At 35.6% G+C, this 27,607-nt stretch overlaps 1 protein-coding gene across 1 annotated transcript in view; it reads right to left on the reverse strand.

Moving 5' to 3' along the window:
- PTPRZ1 (protein tyrosine phosphatase receptor type Z1) overlaps window positions 1-27,607 on the reverse strand; it is a 243,978-nt gene that overhangs the window by 50,726 nt on the left and 165,645 nt on the right. The window contains 3 exon segments of the mRNA XM_020966360.2: window positions 9,469-9,613; window positions 13,626-17,175; window positions 24,517-24,560. Coding sequence (XP_020822019.2) covers window positions 9,469-9,613; window positions 13,626-17,175; window positions 24,517-24,560 — 3,739 coding nt within the window.

A 27,607-nucleotide genomic window follows, 5' to 3' on the forward strand; every position in this document is an offset into this window, starting at 1 on the left:
TATCTCACAGGGAGGACTCTTTGAAGTTAGGCTAGATCTTCCCTATATATTCTGTGCCCTCAGATGAATAAACTGAGTCAGTAATTCTACTCCGCCTGGCCCATGTCATAAGTTATTTCACGCCTCTCTGTTCGGTGTACAATCTGGTTGCGGGCAACAAGTATGGACAGGAGAATTAAACATTTTTGATTTTCAGAAGATTAGTGCTGTTGGTAATGTTGTTTGACATTAATGCCTAAGGGCTCAAAAATCCAAACACTGCTTTACCACACCTGAAAGGTAAATTGATATCTGACCTCAGAAGAAAATCCAGTGAATTCCTCTGAACGTGTCGTATAATTCCCATGGCCATGGCCAAGGAGAAGCAGCATGGCATTGTAAGTGGATTGAGAGCTGGAAAGGAAGGCCTGGGTTCAAGTTTCTCCTTGGACACATACTGATCCAAGCCACTTAACATCACTGAGCTCTAGGCAAGTCTCTAAGAGTATAATTTGCAAAGAAAGCACTCCTTTGCCCTGATAGAGGGAATTCCCTAAACCAAATCAATGACAATCCAGTTCCTATTTTTAAATGAATGGTTATGGAAGAACTGTTCCAGGCTAAGCAATCAGCTTTGACCAGCAACTTAGAGATGGAGTAGAATGAGAGGTAGATAAAAAGTTACAGAGTAGCTATTAGCAGGAGGGAGTCTTAAAAAGAAAACAAAATATCCAAACCAATCTAATATTTGAACTGGAATATAAAACTGTTCAAACAAACCACAGAGGAAAGATGAAATTTTCAGTGAATTTAAACGAGATTTCTGCTGGCAATAGATAGGCTTTTATTTTAAAGAGGCAGCCTGAGGGTGACAATGGTGAAGATAAGAGAACTAGCATGCATATAACACTTTAAAGATTCCCAAAATGCTTTACATCCAAGGATGTGCTGGTAAATGTTTAACCATCTGCTCTCTGAAATTGCTTTTTGTTGTTTAGTCATTTTTCAGTCACGTCTGAATCTTTGTGACCCCTTTTGGGGGTTTTCTTGGCAAAGATACTGGAGTGGTTTGCTATTTCCTTCTCCAGCTCATTTTACAGATGAAAAAACTGAGGCAAACAGGGTTAAGTGACTTGCTCAGGGTTACACAGCTAATAATTGTCTGAGGCTGAATTTGAACTCAGGTCTTTCTAACTCCAGGCCTGGTGCTGTATCCATTGTGCCACTTAGCTGTCCCTAAATGCATAACAAACTGTTGAGTTTAACTTGAATTATTAACGTTTTCTCTATCAGTTTCTAAATTCTAAGCAATAACAAAATAACTCAATCCCTGATTTATAGTATTTGCCAATTTTCAAGATGCAAATGCTCACACTGGAAAATTTTAAAACTGCTTCTTCTTGCATGAGATCCAGATGACAACCTTGTTATGTCTATGGTTGTATCTAACTCTGACAAAACCCAAGAGGTGGGTACTACAGGTATTAATGTCCCCATTTTACAGAGGAGGAAACTGAGTCTCAGAGAGGTTAAGTGACTTGTCAAACAATCTAGATTTGAATCTGGGCTTCTCCTGATTTCAAGTCAAGAGCACTTTCCACTAATGCCCTCTACTTCTTAAAGATCAGTGCATTTTATCTTCCAGGAAGCTGGGGCAGAGTCTGTGGTAGGGTAAAGGAATTAGCATCCCCTCTGACTTTAGAGAATATCTACTCTAATTCTTTCATTTTCCAATGAGGAAACTGAGACCCATAGAGATGATGTGATTTAATTAAGCCTGTACAACTTATAAGTGTCAGTGCCTGGATTCAAGCATAGATCTTCTCATTTTAATCTCCTTATCACTTTAATATACCATCATCCTACAGTGTAAAGGAATCTGTTTCCCTTTGGTTTTGTTGTTGTTTAAAATTTATATCCCTTTCTCCCTCTGAAGAGCCACTAATGCATTGTTCTTTGCTGAAGACGTTTCACATCCTTTCAGTGAGGGGTTGTCACATGTAAATTATGCCCTAAAACATCTGGAAAACTCTTTCAAAGCATATTATTTAATATATAAGAAGATTCAACATCCATATTCCATCTGCTCTGTATAAGAAGCAAACATCTTCACGACTATGTGCTAAGTGTTGATAACTATGTCTCCTGCTAATTATCACCAGGCTATGAAGAAAAAAGTGATGACTGTTTTAAACTTGCAGACATAGGTCCTATCAATCAATGTTAACCTGATTATTTAATTTACACCTTTTCATCACAGTAAGCATTTAGATCTAAAACCTGGAAATATGTAATTCCTATTACATTTCTTTGAATACTTGTAAAAATGTGAAACAATATTCAGTGCACTGCATTTTTTATAAGGACTTTCGCAACTTCTCTGTAAGGTCTTCTTATCTATTATAATTACCAGCTTTTAGAAAATAGATTTATGGTGAATCTTACTTTTAAGATGCTTTTGAAATGTAGGTAAGAATCAGAGTTAAGTAGTCAAGTAAAAGAAAAGGGAAACTATTTAAGCCCCTTCAGATTTTTCACTTAAAGAAATTTAGATGAATAGCCAAACCCATAAACTTGCAAAAACCCAAGGAAGAACTATTGTTATTTTTAACTGAATGCTCTCTTTGGAATCTAAATCTGACACTGCTAACCCAAAGTATGCATGTCTTTGGAATCAGTTCTTCCAATACTTGTGACAGATTGCAATGCTTCATTATACCCACATTTTGCACCTTGGAATCAGTATCAAACATCTGCATGATTGCTGCCCATGACAGAAAGGGATTAGTCCTTAGCCTCACAACCACTATGTTCTATCGAATGTACAGATATGCATGTTATCGCTAACACTCTCTTTTTAACGGACAAAGTGAATTTTTAATACCATAATTTTTGTTGCTGTTTGGTCATTCAGTTGTGTCAGACTCTGCGACCCCATATGGGGTTTTCTTGGCAAAGTTACTGGAGTGTTCGTCATTTCCTTCTCCAATAGGTTAAAGCGAACAGAGCTTAAGTGACTTGCCCAGAGTCATACAATGAGTAAGTTTCTGAGGCTGAATTTGAAATCAGGTTTTGCTGACTCTAGGTCCAGCATTCTATCCACTGAACCATCTAACTGCCTCCAATACCATCATTCGGTGCTGCCAATTTTAACTGGTAAAAGTTTTATGTATACTAGTCAAGGCAACCAACATTTGTTATGCTCCTACTTTGTGCCAAGGGACTGTGCTAAGTGCTAGAGATGCAAAGAAAAGCAAAAACAGTCCCTGCCCTCAAGGAGCTTACAATCCAATGAGGGAGTCAACGTCTAAACAACTACGTACAATGCGTAAGATAACAATAACAGCTAACACTGATTAAGGGCCTACAATGTGCCAGGCAATGAAGAGAAAACAACAATAAAAAGGACAAGGTCCCTGCCTTCAGTGTTATAACTTAGTGGGTGATAAACACATAAGGGCAGCTAGGTGGCACAGTGGAGACAGCACTAGCCCTGGAGTCAGGAAGACCGTAGTTCAAATCCAGCCTCAGACACTTACTAGCTGTGTGACCCTGGGCAAGTCACTTAACCTTAATTGTATCCCCCCCAAAAAAAATCTACAAAAAAAAGTAACTAGCACAAAATATGAACAGTGCAGAAGAAAGAGAGATCACTCCCAGCTAATGAAATCAGGGAAGGCTTCATGGAGGAAATAGCCTTTGAGCTGGGCCTTGAAGGACAAATCATGGGACCCTAGATGGGATATATTTCAACACATAGAGAAGAAATGGGTAGGATAATGCAGTAGAAAAGTGAAGGCATATTTTGGGTATGGACAAAATAGTAATTTGGTTGTAGTATGTGGTAAGTATGTGATAAAACTGGAAAGGTATGTTGGAGGTATATTGTGAAAGGCATTGAAAGAAATGCCAGCCTGAGGAATTCTGACTTTAATAGGTTTACAAGACACCTTAAGTCAGTTATCTTATTTGATTCTCTCAATGATGATTAGAGACAGCAGGATATATAGTGCAGAGAGGGAGTCAGGAAAGCCTGGGGTCAAATCCTGCCTCTGTTTTTTTGTTTTTTGTTTTTTTGGTGAGGCAGTCAGGGTTAAGTGACTTGCCTAGGGTCACACAGCTAGTAAGTGTCAAGTGTTTGAGGCTGGATTTGAACTAAGGTCCTCTTGACTTCTATCCACTTTAACCACCTAGCTGTCCCCTACTGGCACATACAATGAACAAGTCACTTAGCCTCTTAGTACACCAGGTAATTCTCTAAAACTATAAATTACAGATCTTAATAACCAATCAGTATAGGTGAAAGAGTTTCCACAGTGGGAAATTCCCATTCAAGATGAAATCACATATCACAGTCAATAATGAAAATAAAGACAAAATAATTTCAATAGAATAACTGACATTTATATGATCACTTTTAAGTTTGCCAAAAGCATTACATATACTGCCTCCTTTAAGCCTCACAACAATCAGGTGAGCTAGGTACTAGAGATATTATCCCCATTTTACATACTGAGAAATGGAGGGTCAAAGAGGTTGACTGACTTCATGGTGTCATAGATTTAGAATTGTAAAGCACATCTAAAAAAATAAGGTCATTTAGTCCAACCCCCTTATTTTACTGATGAGGAAACTGAGACCAAGAAAAGTCAAATAAGTTCCAGGATCACACAAATAACAAATCTAAGAACAAGGATTTGAACCCAAGTCCTTGAATTCTAAATTGACAGCAAAAGTCACAAATGAAATCTGAACCAAGGTTTTCCCAATTCTACATCTAGCATTCCTTACTGTCTCCCTAGGCATGGGGGAAACATTTTTCAGTAGAGGAATGTTCAGATTACATCTGTAGAGAAGGAAGGTTATTTTCGGTAGCAGTAATTAGTGGGGGGGAAGGAAAGAGTAGGTGGGGGACAGAGATTGTCACAGGAAAACCATTTAAAAGTCTACAACGATATTTCAAGGGACAGATAATGAAGATAGGAGTGAGGTAATTTGGCTAGAGGTTTGGGGAATAGAAATCAGAGCCCTGATGGCAGAGTTGTTCAGCAAAGAATCCTCAAGGCTCGATAACCAATTAGATTTTGGGGGAGGAGGAAGGGAAAAGTAAAAAGTCAAAGATGACTCCTGGTTTCTGAGTGCTACCATTAACAGAAATAGGGAAATCAGAAGTAGGAAAGAGTTTGGGCAAAAAAAAAATATGTTGGTTTAGTTTCAGGCCTGCTTGCTGATGTTAAATCAATTTCTTCTATGAAATGGTTTCATCTTGTACCCAGAGGGCAGCTCTCCAGAACAGAACTCATTATCTTTCCCTATTTCTGTCCAGGGCACCATCTTTCTTCTAGTCACTAAGGTTTTCAATCTAGAAATCATTCTCAACCTACCACTCTTATTCATCTCCCCTCCCCCTCATATTCAAGTTACCAAAACTCAACAGCTTTGAATCCTCTTCTCTTTAATCATAGCACGACCACCCTAGGGCCTTCAGTTCTCATACAAATGCCTGCAAAGGCTTCCTAATTGTTCTCCTTGGGTCAGGCAAGTCAAACCACTACCACCACCTTGACCACCACCTCTCCTCAGACCATTATGGAGACAGCCCAGGACTCTGAACCCAAGAGCCTCAGAAATAACAATCCTTCTAGTCTAGTGCTTTCATCCATCAACCTGGGAAGCACCCCCCTATGGAGATATAGCCTGGTAACAGCTCCTGCACATGCTACAGCAACAGGTAATGAAGACTCAGAAAAGAAAGGTCTTGCCACCAAAGTCCTTGGCAATGTCCAATAGTTTAATATAAGAAACTAATGATTTTATCAGTGAAAATGACATTAAAGAAGAGGCTTTGCTTCTAGGCAAAGATACTTCACCTAAGGGATCATGGGACCTCTCTATTTGACTTTCAGCTGACCTTTCATATGTGTTGTCTCCTCCATTAGAACATGAGGGCCTTGAGAACACAGGTCATCTTACTTTTCTATTTGTATTCTTGGAGCTTATCATAGCACTTTGCACATAGGCTTCCTTCATTCATAATGTAGTACTTCTATAACACTATTTGTTAAAGAGAATTATTTAGTCTAGCGGTCTACTGTTCAACTCATTAAAATGAGTTGTGATTGTTTCCAAACACAATCAGCTTTGACAGACAAATCAATATTTTTGGTTGGTTTTGTAGCATTAAATACAAAGATTTGTGCAGGTGTGATTAATTTTAGTGAGTGGGCTAATCAGGGTAATTCTACTTTATCTTAAATGAGCCACATTATAATACAACATGGATAAATCACTTTATTCAACAGATATATTTCTAAAATTTTGTACGTGAACTCAAGTTTTGGCAGATTAGTTCAAATGCATTATGGGAGCTTACTATTTAAAGGAATTCTATTGGAAATACTTTTATGTAAATTCCCTCAATTAATTTTTTATAAATTATATAATTTATTTTAATCAAGTCATAGTTTCCCATAATAAGAAGCATTTGAATATGGAAAAAAGTCAAATCAAATCACCACTTATATCTACATGGGGGTAGGGGAGTTGTGGGCATTATTTTGTTTGGAAAAGTAATTTCAAGACAGAAATATTACATGAATGAGCCTATTAAAGCATAGACAGAGGGAAGTTCCCAGCATATAAGTTCACTAATATGTAAGACAGAAGACAAACTAGTCTACTAGCATGTTGCCCTGTCTCTAAATATTAATCTTCTCCTTGGTTATTTGAGTATGAGAAACATGAGGTCTGATTTACTGGCACAAGTCAGCAAGGAAGCACTGAATGAAAATAGCACTGGCCTGGTAGTCAGGAGACTTAGCTTCCAGTCCTGACAGCTACCAAAGTATATGGCCTTAGGGAAAGCATTAAATCGTTTAACTTCTATAAGTTAGTTTCTTCACAAAGGCTAAAATTCCACCAGGGAAATCAACCTAAGAGAGACTCAAACAGAATAAACTTCAGAAAGAAAGAAAAAGACGACCTATCAAAAGAGGCTGGACAGCTAGAAAGCAGTTCAAGGCAAAAAGAACAGTGTCTTAGACTGCTGGTTTAATGTGGGTCAGCAGTGTGACCCAGAAGCCTAAAAAGTTCATGTGATTTTAGGCTGCATTACAAAGACGAATGACCAGTTCTAGCTCTGCTTTGGTCAGCTCATATCTGGAATCATATGTTCAGTTCTGGATACCACATTTAAAGAAGGACATTCGTGAACTGGAAAATGCACATAGGAGAGAAAACACAATGGTGAATGGCCTTGAGTCAATGAGAATGAACTGAAGGAATTGAGCATGTATAGTCTAGAGAAGAAAAGACTGAGAGAAAGGAATTTGTAAGCTGTCTCCAGGTATTTGAAGGGCTGGAAAAAATTGAGCTTTTGCTTCTTTCCCCCAAAAGGAAAAACCAGGAGTTATGGGTGAAAGTTGCAAAGATACAAATTTAACCTTCATGTAAGGAATACCTTTTTAGAAATTAGTCATTCAAAAGTGAAATGGATTTTCTGGAGGAGGTAGTAAATAGGTTCTCCTTCATTAGGGACCTTTAAATGAAGAATGAATGATGACCTCTTGTTAAGGGGTATTACAGGATATCACTATTCAGTTAGGGGTTAGTCTAGACCATGGGTAAGGAACTTGAGACATTGAGGCCACATGTGGCCTTCTAGGTCCTCAAGTGCAGCCCTTTGACCAAATCCAAGTTTGCCGTTTAGATTCAGTCAAAAGGCTGCACTTGAGGACCTAGAGGGTCACATGTGGACTTGAGGCTGATTTTGATAGTATCTGAGGCTCCTTGACAAAACTGAGATTCTATAATTCTGATCTGCAGAAGTCATAAGTTCATGAAATTATTTGGATAACACGAAAACAAAGTCCCTGTAATTGTATTTCATTACATGCTATGTAAATGTTTGAAGTGGAGGGGTAAGACAATGTATCATGTTAATATGGGCAAAGATTAAAAGTCATACACGTATAGGATGATGAGAGAATTTTGCTACTACTTGAATTTTATATTCCACTCTTTAAAATAAGCATAAAATAAGACTTACCTTTAATGATGCTCTCACCTAACCAAATACTCAGTACATGAACAATATGCTTCAGGCTTCACTGTCTCAAGAGTATACCCCATTCATCTCTATCTCCACGATTCTACTGACTGGTATGTTGCCTTACCTTCTCTTTGCTTATCCTGACCCTACTTACCCATTAAATTTTCTGGACTCAAATTCTCTACATTTTCCTTGAAAACCTCCTGATTTCTGTGAATACAAATGATCTCTCCTTTCTTTAACTTGCTACATCACTTACTGCCTATGGTACACACTTTAATGTTTAATAATGTATTTTCTTGTATCTCTCTATATTTCATATATCAATCAGGAATTTATTAAGTATGCACCTTGAGGCCAGAGAGCATGTCTTTTGTATCCTTAATAGTTCCATACATGTTGAAGGTATTTAATAAATATCTGATGAATTAAATTGAGATTAACAATTTTGGAAAAACATCTAAGAAATGGATGTCTGTCACAATATAAAGCTATAGAAAAATAATGGTAAGAGGAATGACTTAACTACAAATCTTCAGAGTAAAATGTTTTAACTTATTAGTCAGGGAATTATGACCATCTTTCTGAGTCTAGCTATAGTAAAATTCTATATAAAGCCTTGTTTTACTATACACTTAGATATATAGACACACATCTACATTATTGGTCATGTCATATTTCTCAGTTTGCCCAGAGCTATGCCATCTGTATCTGTCTTTATAGAATACAAAGTCTAAAATATGATTTATCCTTAAGAATTATAATAGGGTATAATGGAGTTTGCCATCTTTCCTTTTTAAGACATTCCATAAAGAAAAAAAATACACCCAAACCAAGTTATCCCTAGACTTTACTTCTGAATTCAGTGTTGTCCTTCCACTTTAATTTTAGCAATTAGCTAAAGTAGCTAAATTAGCAATTAGCAAACTAATACTTTTTTTCTCTATGAGCTGATATGTAATTTAGTAGTTTAATAGGTATAGGATAAAACTCATGCAAAGCAAGGGATTATAGTTAAATAAGCACACATTACTATTTCTATTAATTTTTCCAAAGAATGTACTTAAAAGACATGGTTGGTAAAAAAAAAACCCATCCAATTGAGATTAAATTCAACAATGACATTCTTGTTTGTTACTTGTCAACCTGAAATTATAATTGTCAAAATAATTTATCTAAAACAACCAGAACCAAAGCTCTTTAATTTTACCTTTATTTTCTTGCCTTAATTATGGAAATCAATCATCCCCCTCATTAAATCTTTATGTACACAAGATGGCAGCTTGTTCATGACTACTTCAAGAAATAATTAAAGTTCTGAGAAAATCTACTTTAAAAAGCCTTTCATATCTGCTTATGGAGCATGCCATAATAACAATCACTATTTCACTAATCAGGACAAGATCTGACCTATGTGCAGTCTGAAAAATCAAACTTACCTCCAATAGATGAGAATACCCACTAGAACCACTAGACAGATAAAAGTCAGGGCTGATACGATCACAAGAGGTATAACTGTCTTCTTCTCTGATTCCAAACCCTCAGCTAGACCAATACGAGATTCATGGCTACTATTACTTGCTTCTGCAGTCAGAGAAAATTGAGATAGTTTATATTTAAGCACAAGGAAACTTCACAGAATTACTGAACTACTGAATTGTAAATTATATGTTGCTACTTACCTTGTGTGTTTTGACTCTATAATATCACATTAGATGAATATGCTTAGAAATACATTTTTGGAAAACAAAGACAGTAAGTAAAATAGACTACTTGAACAGAAGAAACATGGCACTCCAACAGTAAATGGCACATCACCTTCTTAGGAACTACAGAGTTTGTATATTTTTAAGAGGCAATTTGAGATTTAAAGTAAGAAAACTACCCATCACTAAAGTAAATTTAGCAAAAGCGGCAAATGGATTTCATTAGATCATCATTAAATATCTTGACATTCTTAAAATTATTTAGATGTAATTATTTCTTTCTTTGCAACTAAAACATTCTAATGCCACACAGTTACTTCAACTGACTGCTTCACTTTATTTAAAATTGTCTTCTTGACTTTGACTTATAGGTTATTTAAAATTTTTATTTCGAGTTTCTTCTCTATCTTTCCTTTCTCGAAAATCAAAGTACTACATGTGAATTGAAGAATCACATAGTTCTTGGAGCTCATTTCAATTTAAAAAATACTGAACAATGAGAATGGATGAATCCATTCTTCAGATTAATTTAAAGGCCTGAAAAAAATGACACTTCTTTTGTGACTGGAATTTACACACAAAACTATATTCTCACCTGTATTATCACTGTTAACTAGGAAAAAAAAATTCTTCACAGCTGTTATAGTTAGTTCCCAAACTGTAGAATGCAATCAGGCTATTAACAGTTCTTGCCTTATATTTCACATGGCCCTTAGTAGCAAGAAGTTTAAGAATCCATTAAACCCTTCATTAGAATCACTTCCTCAAAGATAATGGATTACACTGCTATAACATTAGGGAGCACCCTGACCTGGTATGTACACTTGGAAAAGCTCTAAAAAGAAGGAATTGATTTGCATTGTAGAGCCTACTTGTATGCAGTCTTGGGGAAGCAGATAGAGAGGGAGGGGGAGGAAATTTAAAACTCAAAAGATATGGAAGTGATTGTTGAAAACTAAAAACAAATTAATTGATTTAAAAAAATAAATAATATGTAAAAAAAGAAAATATATACAACAGGATAATTATATATATATATATATAATATATATATATTATATATATATATAATATATATATATATATAAAACAATGCAACTAGTTGAGATATGAAACTCTTAGTCAATCAGCATGATACTTAACTACCAACAGATTTTTTTCCCTGCTAAATGTAATAGCTGTTCATACAAAGTAAATTTAGCTTATCTGATTTCTACATGTTATTTGGCCAATGAAATGGGAAATTTGTTAATAGGTAATTGGATAATAAATGATAAATTCTGATATTTGAAGTAGTTTTTGAAAATAAAAATACAAATTTGGTGATAAAATTGGAGTACTGGGTATGGTAATTGTAGATTTCTTACTTTCAAAATATAATTTCTAGCCATGGTCAAATTTAGTATCTTGTTAAGAGGAAATATCTTAGATGTGATTAGAATAGAACATTACATCTCTGAAAAACTCCTGTTGGGAACACATGAAATACCAAAGCTAATGTAAGGTGTAAGAACCTACTTTGTATAAGGCACTGTAGGCTAGGTGCATCATAGACATGGAATTCAATTCCACCTGTAACCATATGATAAATTTTACAAAAAAAAAAGGACTTCTCTCAGTCTCTTAATGTCTATTCTATTTAATGAGTATTAGCTTCTGATAATAGAAATGATGTCCCAAATTTCTTCTCATTAATGGATGTACATGAAATCAATATAAAATTTTTATCAGCAAGTTGTTTGGTTTCAGAAAATACATTTAAGAATGGGAAACTAGATTGCAATTGATCCAGAGATGTACTAGATTCACCTGTAATGAAAATATATTAATGATGAATAACAATCTGGGAAAACCAGGAAATAGATGGATTCCTGAAATTCTCCTCTAAAGTTCATCTTCTGTTAAAGTTCTGACAACATTACAGAGTTAGAAATTCTGGAACAATCTAATTGAAAAATCCATTAAAGCAACCACTACAAAAATCTTAGCTAGATAGCACTCCATATATGTTAGCCCTAATGAATGCACCATGATGCCTCAACTATGAATTCATTATAAGTTTCGTGTCAGAGTTTTAAGGGTTGAAGTTTAAATGTAATATTAAATAGACAAAGTTTGATTGCAGAGAAACCTCATGACTAAAATGTACCCACTTTTAATTGCCGCTTTTGCACTAAAAGAAAATATGCAACATAATTTAGTAAGAAAAAATAACATAGAGGAAAATTCTTTAATGAGGTTGACATCTAGGTGCTGGGTTATAAACAGGAGCTATTAGTAAGTCAAGCAACATGTTAAACAGTTATCTTCTGAAGTACTGTCAAGATTTCAAATCTTTTCACCGTTAATTACAAATAACGTTCCCTTAAATTTAATTAAAGCAAACTATAAATAACATGATTCCTTTGGTGTAATTAACTTGTCTCCTTATGCGTATAATGAACCTATTTTATAACTCTTAAGAAAAGTGGGTATTATGTATGCTTTTAAAAAAGCTGTTTTAAAAACATCTAACTAGCAAAACAATTTTCATTAAAAAGTTAAAAAGCATTAATTTTGCAGATCCATTGTCTTTTATCTTTTCATATGATTATGATGCATATCAATAATTGATACATGAAGTCCTTCTTGAACACTAGTTAGAAGTGAATGGTGCATTATTTTGTTGCCTGATACTGCCATCTTAAGGCAACAGCGAGATAATCAACCAAAGAGAACTAAAAATCCTCAAACTCTAACATGCTTTTTATTCATTGTGAGTTATTTTTACAGCTCACTAAAATTTATTCCAAAGAAGTCACTTGTTGTTAATTTTCAGAAATTTCTGATTGTCTTGTGGCTGCTCAAAAGAATTGTGTCATCATTTTTGGAGGGGCTGAGGGGAAGGTCTTACAACATACTTTTAAGAATTTAGCTGACCAGGGCAGCTAGGTGGTGCAATGTACAGAGCACCGGCCCTGGAGTCAGGAGGTCCTGAATTCAAACACAGCCTCAGACACGTGATACTCACTAGCTGTGTGACTCTGGGCAAGTCACTTAACCCTGATTGCCTCACCAAAAAAAAAAAAAAAGAACATCTAAAGAATTTAGCTGACCAAGGTATTTTAGACCTGAAGAGTTCTAGGATGGAATTTTTTTAAAAACCAAGAATGATAACAAAAAACACTATTTTAAAAATTCTGAAATATGCAATCTCTACAAACTTACTTGAATACTTCAATTTTTGACTCTATTGACACAGCTTGATAGCTGTTCCTTAGTAGACGGTGTTGTACTCTGCTTAACCAACTGGTATGGAACTTTCTGGTGTAAACCTCTCCAAATTGGGGGAAGCTGGTCCTCAGAGACAGACCCACAGTCTGGCCCCATGCCTGAAGCCATTCCAGCTTGGTAGGACCTACACGACTTTGTGTTCCACCAGCATATCCTTCAGGAAACCTGGGTCACCTCTATGCTAAGATGCACCATCATAATGAGACCTGATATAGTTAATTAGTTGACATTATTTCAAATCGTATTGCACAATGGCCAGCTTATCTCATAGAGTATGAAATACTGGGAAAGGATTGCTTGAAATAAAATAATTTAAGCTATTTCAGGCAAAATGAAGAGGACAAAAAACCCTTGACTATTCTTTTGAAATACAAAGATCATATTCTGAAAACTACAGAATGTTAGATAACAAAAACAATGGAATGACAAGTGTTACTTTGAAACCTCTGTCTCTTGTTCTTGATTTATAGTTTGTCCCCCAAATACATCACAGATAATCATTCTTTCTGTAACATATGCTCACATGTTATATGCTATCTCTCCTCTGTCAGTGGAAGGAAAATAACACAGCTAAATACTATATGAGTTTACAGCTCTGAGCTTGATCCACAACTAACCTGCCTCAGAAACGTTGAACACTGATTGACCATTAGTAACAGATGGTGCTGATGACTGTGGTGATCCAGGGGTTAATTCTGAGTCACCTGCTTGCAGGGTCCCTTCAGCGTCTCTCTCATTCAGATCAGGAAAACTGAAATCTGTTGATGTCTCATTATCATTAAAACTATCTGAGGTACTTTGACCAGAGCCACTCTCTTCATCACTTGTAAAAATAGTCAAAGACTTAGATTCTGAGGTATCAGGAAAGTGGGTATAGCCAGTCTGAATAGAATTTCTCACTGTTGTTGCATCACTGTATTTTGGGGGTAGCATGTTTATCGATGTGGGCTGTTCATGACTTCTTTCCATGCCAGAGCTTAGCTGACTATCTGAGACTGAACCTATTGTTTTCATTTCTTCTTCAGATTTCTCCGATGGCAAATATGGGATTAGGTTACTCTGATCCACAAAATTGTTTACTTGAGCATCTGAATCATCTACTATCTTTTCCTGAGATTCTCTATATGATATACATGAGATACAATTTTTTACAGATATACCATCATCATCATAATCATCAATTTCATCACTATCATCCTCATCTTCATTACCATGGCCACCGCCAACTACAAAATTAGCCCTAAACCTGGTACTCAGGGTTAACCCAGGAGTTGTTTGGGAGGGAACGAATAACCCACTTAAAGTTTCAGTGCCTTCAATGGTGGAAGAGGCAGCTGTAACAGAAATATGTGCACTTGGCAAAAGAAGAGCAACGTGATCAATATATTTATGTGTATCAGAAGCAACCAGTGTTACAGGAGCCAAAATATCATTAATAAGAGAACTAATTGTGTTATAGTTAGGAAATTCATCAGAATAAATATGCTTGCTTATATGAGTATCTGGCAGCATATCAGTGGAGAAACTGGGAGTCGCAACCGCAGGTACAGCTATGGGAGGAAATGCACTGGTAATCCCCACATTAGTAGATTGGAGCCAATCACCATTACTAGACAATGAAGGCTCAACTTGCTGTGATATTTCACTTTTAAGTAAAATGGCTGTGACATAGTCCTCATTCGCATAAGAAATGGTTAAACCTTGAAGCGAAGCAGTGGGTAGGCTAGAGGTAGGTGATAACATATCAGCAACTGGTACAGAGGTAGAATGCTGCGCCTTTTTACTTGAAGCAGAATCAGATGCCACTGGATGCAATATTGAAGAACAATTTTTGTCAACCATGGAGGTTTCAATCAATATTGGATCACTAGGCACAGCTGGGACAGTTTTAAGCAGAGTGCCAACATCAGAGGACTGAAAGGAAGTTTGCAGTAAGGCTTCATTGCTTAAGGAAGAGGAGGCCTCAAAAAACAATGGCTGTGTTGGAGACAACATTTCACTAGAAGCATCAGCAGCAGCAGCAGCAGCGGGAGGGAAAGCTTGCTCTGAGATTGCACTAAACATAAGCAGAGAGTCGCCAAAAGCTGGAGATGTAGCATGCAAAGGTTGACTAATTTCAGGACCAAAACCCTTAGGAGTGGGAAGAGCAAAAGACACTGGAAGGCCTCCCTCTGTATTAGAAACAGGAACTGAGGTTTCCTGTAAAGATACATTTAGTTTAATTACATTGTCACTAGATGCAGGAAGTTCGGGCATCACTGTACTTTCAGAATGGTAAGCCATTTCATTAAAAGAGGAAATCTGCTGTACTGTCTCATCTCCATCACTTTTACGAAGCAGCTTATTAACATCACTAAACACAGATGTTGTATATGTAAATTCATCTACAGAAACAGGTGAAGAAATGTTAAGTGCTGTCAAGCCATCTGTGTCAGGCAAAAGGAACTCGCTACCACCAGAGTATGCTCCAGACCAATCCATATCATTAGAAAGAACCTTTGTAGGCTCCTGGAAAGATTCACTTTGGGCTATAACAGAAGGCTTAAGCATCAGTACTTTGCTATGGCTGCTATATAAGGAACCCTGGTGAACGGAATCATGCACAGCTACTGTAGCGTCATAGGAAACAGGAAAAGTCTGGAGGGAGCCTCTATCAGGCAAAGCATAAGCAAGTTCAGATACCGTAGAAAGTACATGCATCTTTAAGTCACTGCTGGATGGTTCAACTTGAGAAAGCATATGCGTTTTATTAAGGGTACCCAACTCATTAGCAAGTATAGATGTCTCTGAAGTAGCTTGAACAGTCTGATGTGGCATCACATCAGAATATTTATCAAGACTGGGTGGTAATAATGAATCAACAACCTCAGCCATTGGTGAAGAAGCATGCAGGGACGCTTTATCACTGGCAACAGCTGGAGTAACTTGTGGAAAGATCTGAGAGACTGTATACAGATGGTGAAGCACTTCACTACTGAAGGAAGCAGAGGAATATGGAAGCAAAGGTACGTCATCATAGGAAGACAAAGCGGATTCAAATGACACACCAACACTGGGAAATACAGGTGTAGCATGCAAGGTCAGATCACTACCTGAAGCAGCAGGGAGAGTAGTGTCGAGCATCTGATTGTCAGACAACAAAGGGGTGACTAGAGGAAACACTTCACTACTGTAGGAAGGTTGGAGAGGTATCTCACCATTGTATCCCGGTTGAGTTGTCTGAGAGAGTAACTCACTGGCCGCAGAAGTAGATTCGCTGTGTCCAGAGGTTGGAGAGAAAGAATGAGGGGTTACCTCAGTAGGGAAGTAAGCAAAGGTAGAATAAGGAGGCATTGCTAGATCCACAACTGAAGTATCCTGGGACACCAGTGGGCCAATGGAAGATGCCGCTGTAGCTGCTGCTGATTCCTTGTTGACTGTATCAGTAGAACTAGTTTGAGATAATTTCTTATCATCTGATGTAGCATCAGGACTAGCTGTTAAATCTGTCATATTATTGAACCATACATTTCCATCAACAGAAGGACTCTTCAGGGACTCTTCAGAATCTGATGAATTTGAATCTTTAGAAGTATTTTTTGTATACCCTGGTAAAAGGACATCGTAGGAAATGACATATCCATGAGATATGTTCTCTGATACAAATGGCCCAGCTGAAGTTGCAGGAACAGAGCCTGAAGAATCATCGCCCCCTGATTCAAATTGAAAGTTGGTTAATAAACTATCTTCTTCGCGACTATCAGTTGACGTTTCTTGGGATTCAGCTATTGAAATACGTGAAGAATCTGAAGTTTCGGAGGAACTAATGTGTGAGAAGTGAATAGTAGTTTCAGAACCATCATTTGAAGAAGATGAAGTTGTTTCTATAATATCAGTAATATTTTGAGAAATCCAAGAAATATCTTTCTCTTGGGCTGATAATTCAGTTACTGGTTGGTAAGTACTGTAAAAGACGACATTATGGACATCCCCCTCTTCAGAGAATTCCCTCCCTTCTGTAAGATACTCATTGGTTTTATCCTCATCGGGTTTTGTCCTCAATTGTTCTCTCTTGTAGTTTGATGTAGTAGTGACTTCAGGTTCCTTTCTCTTTATCTGGCTTGTGGCACTAGCTGTACTTGGACTTACTGCAGTTCCTGGTTCCATCTCTTTCTCATCATCTTCCTCCTACAAAAAAGTAATCAGAAAATTCAAACTTTTTTAAAAAATCTACAAAACAAGAGAAAGACAGCAAAAATCAATACTATATCCATATACTTTGCTGCAAATTATTTATTTACTATGTGGTTTTAGTTAATGCCCTCATGTTTATAAACTACTATCATAGTGAGGCCTTGACTTAATAAATTTTAGAGAAGGTAACTTAATTGTTGACTTCCCTTCAAATGAAGAAATAATTCAATTAATGAACACCACAGTTTCTAAGTGAGGAAAGATGGTATCCGTTTTTATTCACTGAGAGTATTCTTTAATAATACATAAATTTATTTTCATGTCTTCATGATTCTGTAGTTCATCTGACAGCAAGTAAAGTAGTAATTAACTCACCAGACCATGAGATGTCAAGTAAACTATTTACTTGTGGACATACTATCGTTATAAATCAATGTGTTTATGTCAGAATTAGGCATTAAGTTTTCCTCAGGAAGCATTTACAGCAGTGGTGTCAAACTCAAATAGGAATGGAAGTCACTAAACCATGTATAAGGATTCCCACAGGGTGAATGCATATCGACTTAAGTACCACAGATGAACATTATCTATGTTCCATTTTTGTGTATTTTGTTAAATATTTTCCAATTATACTTTAAACTGGTTCAGGCCAGAGGACTTAAGGTCTGTGTTTGACAAAATCTCGTTTAGAGTATCAATGTGGTACCTAGATTGAGGTTCTAAAAATGACTCATAAAAATTTAACTAGAATCACCTAATAAAGAATTCTGAGTTTAGCCTAAACATATATGGGGATCCTGAATGCCTAAGCCTGGATTCTGTTGTCTCTCAAAATCACCTGAGTGACTGACAGCGGGTTTCTGCCTGGAAGTCAATAAAATGTCCCACAATGCTTTGTGCTCTCATAAAGTGGATCCCTTATTATGAAGCCAAACTTATGTGTTCCAGAAAAACTAAATTCAAAAATGAATCGAGGTATATTTTTGTCACCCAGGCTTATGGTATTGGGCATCTGCATGTCAAATAATTTATAAATCTTGCTGTTTTACTGTTTCTGATAGCTTTGAAATAGGTGGATTGATCATAAAACTGAGAAAGAGTTGCCCTGATGGCAGTAAGATTCTAAGTTTAACAAAGGGATTAGATTCCAATTTGACCAATATATACAAACACACGTGAACAGGTGCATTGTATTGAGAGTATTGTAGAGCATTGGACTTGGAGCATGGTGACCTAAGTTCAAATCCAGGTTCAAATACTTTCATTTCCATGTCCTCAGTCTGTAAAATGAGGATAATACTACTTGCACTAGCTACTCCACAAGGCTGTTGTTCTAAAGCTCTGTGGAACCTTAAAGTTCTATGTGAATTACTTTGTTCAAAAAGTAAGTTTGTTAACTTAATTAACAATGAAATATGCATAGTAAAATAATATTGACAGTATTATTTCCCTAGACATTTGTGGCAATACTGAAGTCCTATTCTAAGACTTCATTCCATGCACAGAAGTGAAATGGGATCTTGGAATTATGCCAGCAGAGAGTAAACATTGGTACAGTCATCCACGTACTGTGTGGTTCATTAAAAGTTCCGAACTGCAAACTTTAGAGAATGTCATCACAGAAATGGCCACAGGGCAATTAACTTTTTGGCCATATTTGAAGATGTGGAGGAATTCCAATCTCTATTTGGAACGGAAGTAGCAACACTGACACAATTAGAGATTCCTGAAGGGTTGTTGTAAATGTTAACCATACCAATAAGTGCATTGACTGTAATTGTGACTCAGTGTGCCTTTAATTAAGGTTGTTGCTCTCCCAAATGTACAGCACTTAGACAAAATTTTATTGTTGGTCTTTAATTATCTCTCTTGAAACACTGCATTTATATGGTATATTTTATTGGTGAAAAATCAATACTACTTTGTTACTTCTATAACAAGTTGAGATAAATTTCTTTAGTGGGAACATTCTCCAAATTGGCAAATCAAAGCCTAGTATCTTACTTCTACTTGGGATGAAGTGTTTAGGAATCAGAATTATAAAGACATAGAACCTTAGAAGTCATTTAGCTCAACTTTCTTCCAAAAGCTAAATAAATAAATAATGCCTTCAATAATATTGATGAATGAATACTTTTAGCAGCAGGAATATCACTGCTTTACAAATTAGCTTCGTTTTATTTTTGCCTAACTCTAAATGTCAGATAGTTTAGGTTGGCACTCAAAGTCTTCCAGTCTCTGGCATCATCCTACCTTTCCAGGATAATGACATTTCTCACATCACCACCACGTACTTCATACTTCGGCCAAACTAGACTATCTGCCATCCATTATAGATATCCAATGCTCTCTTGCCTCCATGTCTTTGTGCAATACCATTGCCTTATGACTGAATGCCCTTTTATCCTCTCTCCATCTGCTGAAATCATACCCATCCTTTAAAGTCCAAATTCACAAAATCTTATAATCGAAAACTTCAAAGAGACCAAATGGGGCTATCTGATCCAACCTGTACTTGAGCAATAATATAATAAAACATAACATAATAGACAAATAGGGCAATCTAGTCATTGCTTGAACCCCACCTCTAGTAAGATGGGTACCCACTCCTTGCCAAGGCAGGGCAGCGAGCTGTCCTTTTGTATAACTCTAATTGTAAAGATATTTCCCTTACATTAAGTCTAAATTTACCTCTTTATAATTTCTACCCAGAAGGCCTAGTTCTGTCCTCTGGGATGAGGCAGAACAAGGCTAATGATATTTCTTTGTGACATCCTTCAAATATATGAAGAAGGGTGTCATGTCCTTCCTAAGTCTTTTGTTCTCTAGGCTAAATAGCCCTTTTTCCTTCAACTTATTCTCATATTGCATAATTGCAAGGTTCTTACCCATGTTTGTTCTCCTCCAGATTTTCTCCAGCTTATCAATGTCCTTTCTGAAATGTGGTGCCCAGAACTGAACAAAATATACCAGAGGAGGTGTACACCTTCTCTCTGATGTCTTCCCAGATTTCCCAGGGGAGTAATGGACCTTTCCTTCTGCCTTGTATAGTACTTTCTTTCCTCTTTTATTTACTTGCATATAATTTTGTATTAAAGTTATCTATGAATTCTGTGTTATCCTTCTACTACACTGTGAACTCAGTAAAGGCAGGGGTTATCTTTTTTAATCTTTTTTGTTAATCTCACAGTAATCCAGATTTGGTCTGTCCAGCACAGAATATAGTATATTTTTGCTTTTCTTGATTTGGAACCTATATACCTATTAAAGCAGTCTAAACTTGCATTAGTCCCTTTTAGCAGACTGTCATACTATTCAGATGGAGTTTGTGGTCAATGATGGCCCTCAGGCCTTTTCACACAAATTGTTGTTAAATGAGGTCTCTTCACTCCTTTATTAATGTAATTTAAGCAGAAAACAAAATGCAGCATTTTACACATCTATTAAATTTATTTTTGACTGTGTTGTCCCATAATTCCAACCTGTTGTGATGTTAAAATATTAATTCTATCATCCGAAGTATTCACTATCCCTCCCAGCTTTGCGTCATTCACAAACTTGACTGGCATGACTTCTATATTTTTACTTTAGTTATTGACAAAAATAATTGGTCAAGGCCAAGGAAAGAGCACTGTGGCTTGCTACAAGAGCCCTATCTTTTCCCAGATTAATGGTAATTCATCAACCAAAACACTATGGCTGTTGTTATCTGACCGAATATAAACCTACCTAATTTGCCAACATTCAGTCAAAGTCACATTATTACAATTTATTCACAGAGAAATTATGAGATGCTCTCTTTGCTGAAATTCGTAAGGTTTTTTTTGCAATTCTTTTATTTTTGTCTTGGCCAGTTTTGTGATCTATTTTAGGAAGGTATTAGCCAAATTTCATTTCTAGCTAGGTGGTCTCCAGAGAAAATATGTTTCTCTCTCTTCTTATGTTCACCCAGTTTCTACTTTCATTTCCATGGATTTTCATACAGACACATACCTTCTTAATATTTAGTAATAATCCCCTTTTCTCTGTTAACTGTTTATTTTGCATGTAGTAAATCCTTCCACTGCCATATTCTACTCATCAATCCTTTCCTACCAAGTGATGTGATATGGTTTGATGAGACTGACATGATCTTTTGTTGTTAAAAGTAAAGTTCACTGGATTTATTACCTATGTTCTGTGCAGTGGTGACATTTCTATCCAATGACATTCAGACATTCTTGAAATATCATTCCCAATCTTCTTCTATTTTGTTTCTTCTTGAGAATTACATGTTATGCTTCCACTATAGAGTGAATTCTAAAAGGGTGGAGACTGTGCCTTCTTATCTGCATATCTTTCCTCTTTTCCCCTTAAATTTCAGTTCAATTCTCTATTTAAACTTTTTCTGGTACAGTCTTTCCATTAATGTTAAAGTATGCAATTTTAACATTATAAATTATAGTTCAAAAAACAATTTTTAAAATTCCAACTGAGTAAAAGCTAATATCCAGCTTTAACTGGAGAAGTGGGCATAATCTTCCAAAGTCATGACTTCTTAATATCAAGAAACAATGAAAATGCCCATGTATCTCCAAATCTTGCATTTTCCTGCTCAGGACTTCAGAAATATAGAATTATTTCAGATTGCTTCTGTGAGCATTATTCTTTCTCTCTTACTCAGAATAAGGGGGTTAACAGTTACAAGTGGGTAGTCCTAGTATATCTCAAATCCTGCTACAGAAAGATTCTCTGTAAACCATGTCAGGCCTATATACAACTATCACTCTACCCTTCCGGAAAAATCACCAAACACCCTAATGCAGCTCCTCATCTTAGGTATGATAATAAAATTCCTACCACTTGCTAGGGCTGGTATATTATCCTTAGTTTTGTAATGAGCATGGTTTGCTATTTCTTCTTCACAAAGTCTGGATTCATATTCCACTATCATATATCATAACCCAACGATACTTAGAATGTAGGTCCAATGGGACAAAACTTCTTCTCTTTCTCCTGTGTTTTATTTTCCTTTACTCACCATCCTCTTTAATGACTTTGCTTCCCACATCCTATCTGAATCTTTTTCTTCTTCCCTTCATGGATTCTTTCTTCAACCCCATCAAAGACCCTTTTACTTTCTCCAGTAAACTGGAGAATGGAGAGGACATTCTCAAGTCTTTTAGCTTTCCCCCTGGGAAGAAGATTAGCCTTTATTTGCAGCATAATTGGTGACCATCTTGGATAGAAATACAGACATAATGAATACAAATTTCACAGTGTCCATGCATCACAACTATCCATATGAATGATACAGTTTCATGTGGCTTCCCCGTGAAAACTGGCTATTTTAAACTAAGGATTTACTTTCACAATAAGAAATAATCTACTTTACAGTATTGCCACAAATGTTAAACAAAATATTATACTACCAAAAAAGATGGTCATACTATGCATATTATATAAATTTAATGATATAATATATGTAAAGTGCTTTGTGAACATTCTAGTATTAAATAAATATAAAAAGAGAATATCACTAACCTCATAAACTTACTTTTTGAACAACTCATGCATATGCAGATGTATATCGATGACTGAAATGAAGCTAATTACTGCTTAGGAGGTCATATAAATTTAACAAGTCAAGAATTCAAGATTTTGTTTTCAGTCCCTATAATTTAATACATCAGTATAAGAATTTTGTAATATTGTTTTGACCCTACTTACTATGAAATACAAAAATGTGAAATTCTAACTTATAAAAATCCAAATATTATCATTCATTAGAGAAGCATTGTGGCATAGTGGGTAGAAAGTTGTCCATATATTCAGGAAGACCCAGGTTCAAGTCTTGTCCCTTGCAAATACTGTTTGTGGGACCATGAGCAAGACAGTTCAGAGCCTCAGTGCTCCAAGGTAACTCTCTAAAACTATAATTTATAAATTAATTGCTAGTTTTCATTGGTAAGAGGAGATTCCCAACTGGGTACATGGCATCACAAGAAAAAAAAATCATTTACTAATAGGTCCCAATTGCTATAATAAGAGGAAAATATTTTAGTCCAAATAAACTAATGATTAGAATCAATAATATAATATGAACATAATGAACTTGCTAATTACTTTTTTTCTTTTAGGCCAAAAATATATTTTCTAAATTTTTTTTTGGTGAGGCAATTGGGGTTAAGTGACTTGCCCAGGGTCACACAGCTAGTAAGTGTTATGTGTCTGAGGTCAAATTTGAACTCAGGTCCTCCTGATTCCAGGGCCAATGCTCTATTCACTGTGCTACCTAGCTGCCCCTATTTTCTGAATTTTAATGAAGATACATATTTAGGAAATTGGCCTAACTTTATAACTAGAACATACATACACATGTATATGTGTGTGTGTGTGTGTGTGTGTGTGTGTGTGTTTGTTGTGTATACATATATATATTTGTAGCAGTAGCAGAGAAGGTACTGAACTGTGTTGGGAAGACATGCCTCATTTGGAGAGTTTCTCTTAATCAATGAAATTGCAGCCCCATTTCCTATCCCTATGTGTGTGTTTCTTAAGTATTTCTCTTCCTAATTTTTAATTTGAGTTAATACTAAAATTATTAGTATTGGCATGCATGACAGCATAGGATAGTAAATCAGAAGTAAAAGGAAGTAGGTCTGATATTATAAATTCACTAAAAATAGGGCATATAATGGATAACTGGTACAAGCAATAGAAAAACTCATGCATATTTATATATAATATGAATTTATATTTATATATTCTTTTAAAATTCTTTTTTATTAGTTCATTTTGAATTATCAACAACACTTCCATATGCTTTTGAGTTTCAAATTTTTCTCCCTCTTCCTCCCCACCACCTTCCCCTTATATGTTCTTGATCACATTAACCATTAAGCCCTTAAGTAAACCAGTGATAGAACCACTGGCAGGTCATCTATCTAAATAATTATTAAAATATCATAAGCCAAAATTTATTTTCCAAAATTTAAATGAAGATCTGAACTCAGACTAATAATCTAAGTTTAAAGTTAGGCTTTAAATATGAGTTATAGCTATTTTTATATATTACTGAGGTAGTTTTCTTTTGAATGCTAGTGATAGAGATATGTGTAGTTCTTCAAAAAGAAGAAATGAAACCTGTGTATGTCCACTTTATTCTAAAGTGGACCCTTTATTACTACGAATAATAACGAACATAATGTTAACTGATTTTAAATAATGAAAAATATAATCAATTATTAGTCTAACAATTATCTGAATCCTTATCCTTAACTCAAAACTTTTGTTCTTTGATTAGGTTTCTTAAAGAAAAAAATGAACATGAAAATTGACCTTGAAAAAATATACCTTGAATAATTCTCCTGTTTCAATGAATTCAGGAAGATCAATTTCTAAAATTAAAAAAATAATAATAATAATAATTATCACAACCTCCAATTAAATATTTCAACCTGTTGAACTTATATTTGGTTTGTAAGAGGGGCAAACAGTATTTAAAGATTCAGGATATTTCACTATTAAAATGAAAAAGCCAAAATTTTCCATGTAGATTTGCATGTTTACATAATAATACACTGAAAATATTTCCTCAAAAAAAATTCCCTCTCCCAGTTTGGCAAATGGGTGGAAAGGGTGATGATATAAAACTGCTGTTAGGTGTGTAAGAAAATCAAAAGAGTATTTTTCAGGTAAATAAAAGTAAAGAATTACTTTCGCCCTAAGTACTACTTAAAAGAACATGGTTTGCTTAAGTACCAGAGGCTTACTGGGTACTTCTTGTGTTTAGTTTTATCCTTTAGCCAACTTTCTCCTAAATTCTTTTCCCAAACTAGGGGAAAATGGGTATTTAGTCCATTATTATTTATTTTCCTGAAGTCACCAGGATTATCATAGCACCCATAATGTAACTGAGGCTGTGCTGGGTTCTGAACAGAGAAACCTTAAGCGCCTTTCAACAGGATCAATATCATGTAGTAGAAAAGCATCTGGGTTCAAATCCTGGCTCTGATAATATCTGGCAAACTACTTAATTTCTCTGAGCCTCAGTAAGAAAGGGATAATAACATTTGTGCTGCCTACCTTATAGGTTGATGGAAAAACCATTGTGTAAATGTGTTGTTACTCTAATAATTAACAGACCTCAGAGACAGCAGAATGACCCCCCAATTATTTCATCTCAAGGAAGGCATACAGGCAGTACCTACACCTGCAATATGGAACAACCAAGCTTAGCGAGATCTAAATATTTTCTATCAGCCTATCAGAATAAATACCCTCTTACTAACAGACACTCAGTCATAGAACTGACAGCATTTATAGGAACATGTGAGCTGGCCCTCCTTTCTTTAATTGGAGAAAATACCATACTTGCCCAAATCACTGGAAAGCTAGTAGGAATGTCTTCACTTCTAAAGATGCCAAGAAATTGGTAGGGGATATTACTGTTTTCTCTTTTTCAGCTGAGGGGAAAAGAGCCATCTTGACAAAGACGGCAATAATATAGGATTATTTTTCTCTTACTACAAAGGGTTTCTAATAAGCACCCTCCTCTTGCTTGTCCCCACCATACCACCCACCTCTGCCATCATACCCTTTTACCTCTTCACATCAAATTCCTGATAATTGTTGTGACTTTGAATAATTTTCAGATCTTTTCCCTTTTTTTATTCACCAAGACTCTCTCTGTTCCTATCCTTATTTTTTACTAAAACTTGTTGAGGGTTTCTATTTTTTCATCTACTTTTCTCATCTTCCACTTCCTCCCTTATGCTCTTATGCTCTTTTTCTGCCTCTTCAACTTGTCTCCACTTTGGGAGAAAAAAAAAAGACCAAACTTCTTTCAGGTTAATGCCTCTTTTAATGATGCCATATTTTATGTTAGACTTAAGATTAGAAGCTGTACCTGTAAAATTTTTTACTTTGAATCCTCAGCACAGTGCATTATACAAAATAAGCGCTTAATATATGTTGAATTGAATAACAGATATTTTAAGAGGAATACATATGTGTAACTAAATGAAATTAAGCTACAAAGCACATTCAAGGTTTTCCTGAACAATTTATGTATTAAACAGCCTAAAGTGAAATGCAAATTCTACCAGACATTCCAGTGATAACTCAAAACTAGTCTTGTTTTATGTATTGCAAAGAAAAGTGAATTACTTTAAAACTTTCTACATAGTAAGTAAACTTTAAAAATTATAAACATTTAAAAGAGTTAAAAATGGTTTGCAAATACAAGCAAAAAAATTGTTTATCCCATCCAGCCCCCAAAAAACATGTAAGTAGTACATCAATGAAGTAAATGTTTTCAGCTACTCACCTGGTATGTATGTACTTCCCTTGCCCTGCACTATTTCCGAAGCCATTAAACATTCTCCCTCCCCTGCCCTGGCATTTATGAGAAATGTCTATAGAGCCTTAATTAAATATTTCTTCTTTTGTTAAAATTGATGATGACACAATTTGGAAGTGAAATTCTTTTCAATGTTATCCTTTTAACTTTTGCAATTGTAACTACTTATATCTTTACAAATTCCAGGGAATCTTAAAATGTGATATTTTGAAAAGCGTACACAGTCCACCTCCCAGGTAATGCTTTCTAAGAAGATTTCCTAAAAGGATAAAGATTTGCTGGGAAAATTAGAGCAGCTGATGATTCTTATCCCAAATAGGCCACAGAAATAAATATTAAACCTCCTTAAATCCAGAATTTGATTCACATTTAAATGGAGTTTTTAAAATTACACTTCAGTTACATTTTAACAACATTGTTTAACACTGAGTGATGCGTTTGTTATATTGTATTAGAAAAAAAAAGATTGATTAATCTTACCTCTTTTTCAGATGAATCTGGGGAAAAATAAAATCATGACAACATTCCCTGGCTTCTCAACATGCTTAGGGTTCAGTCTCAAAATAAGTTATTAATCGAAGTTGAAAAAACAAAAGAAAAACATGTATTGGAAGAAATCTTTCCCGATAGTATAGAAGGATCATGTACCAAGGGTGAGAGTCAATGGATGGCTCATCAGACTAAAACCCCTCCTACTTGGAGGGCAAGAACTTGATTAGACAGCAGTGTGGCTATCTGGACCAAGAGAGAAATGGCAGTCATAGGGCTGCTGATTCTGTTGTTCAGTAGATCTGCTCCTATGTCATGGACAGCAGTGACAGATTTGGCTACAGAAATAACATTGTAATGTGATTTCTATGAGTATAGAAGAATGTCTGGAAAAAATGTTAATTAGTGGAAACAATGCATTCTTACCATCACATTTTTTTAGTTTAAATGTGATTTTATGTTCATATTACCAATTTACACTGTATTTGAAATACTTTGAAAGTTTTGTTGAGAGGGAAATTTACAATACAAATCATAGAGCTAGATTAACTAATGTTCGTGACTTGATAAACGTATCTTTTCCTCAGACAGTCC

This window comes from Phascolarctos cinereus, unplaced genomic scaffold, assembly GCF_003287225.1.
Source record: "Phascolarctos cinereus isolate Bilbo 61053 unplaced genomic scaffold, phaCin_HiC Scaffold_1;HRSCAF=81, whole genome shotgun sequence".
Taxonomy (NCBI): Eukaryota; Metazoa; Chordata; class Mammalia; order Diprotodontia; family Phascolarctidae; genus Phascolarctos; species Phascolarctos cinereus.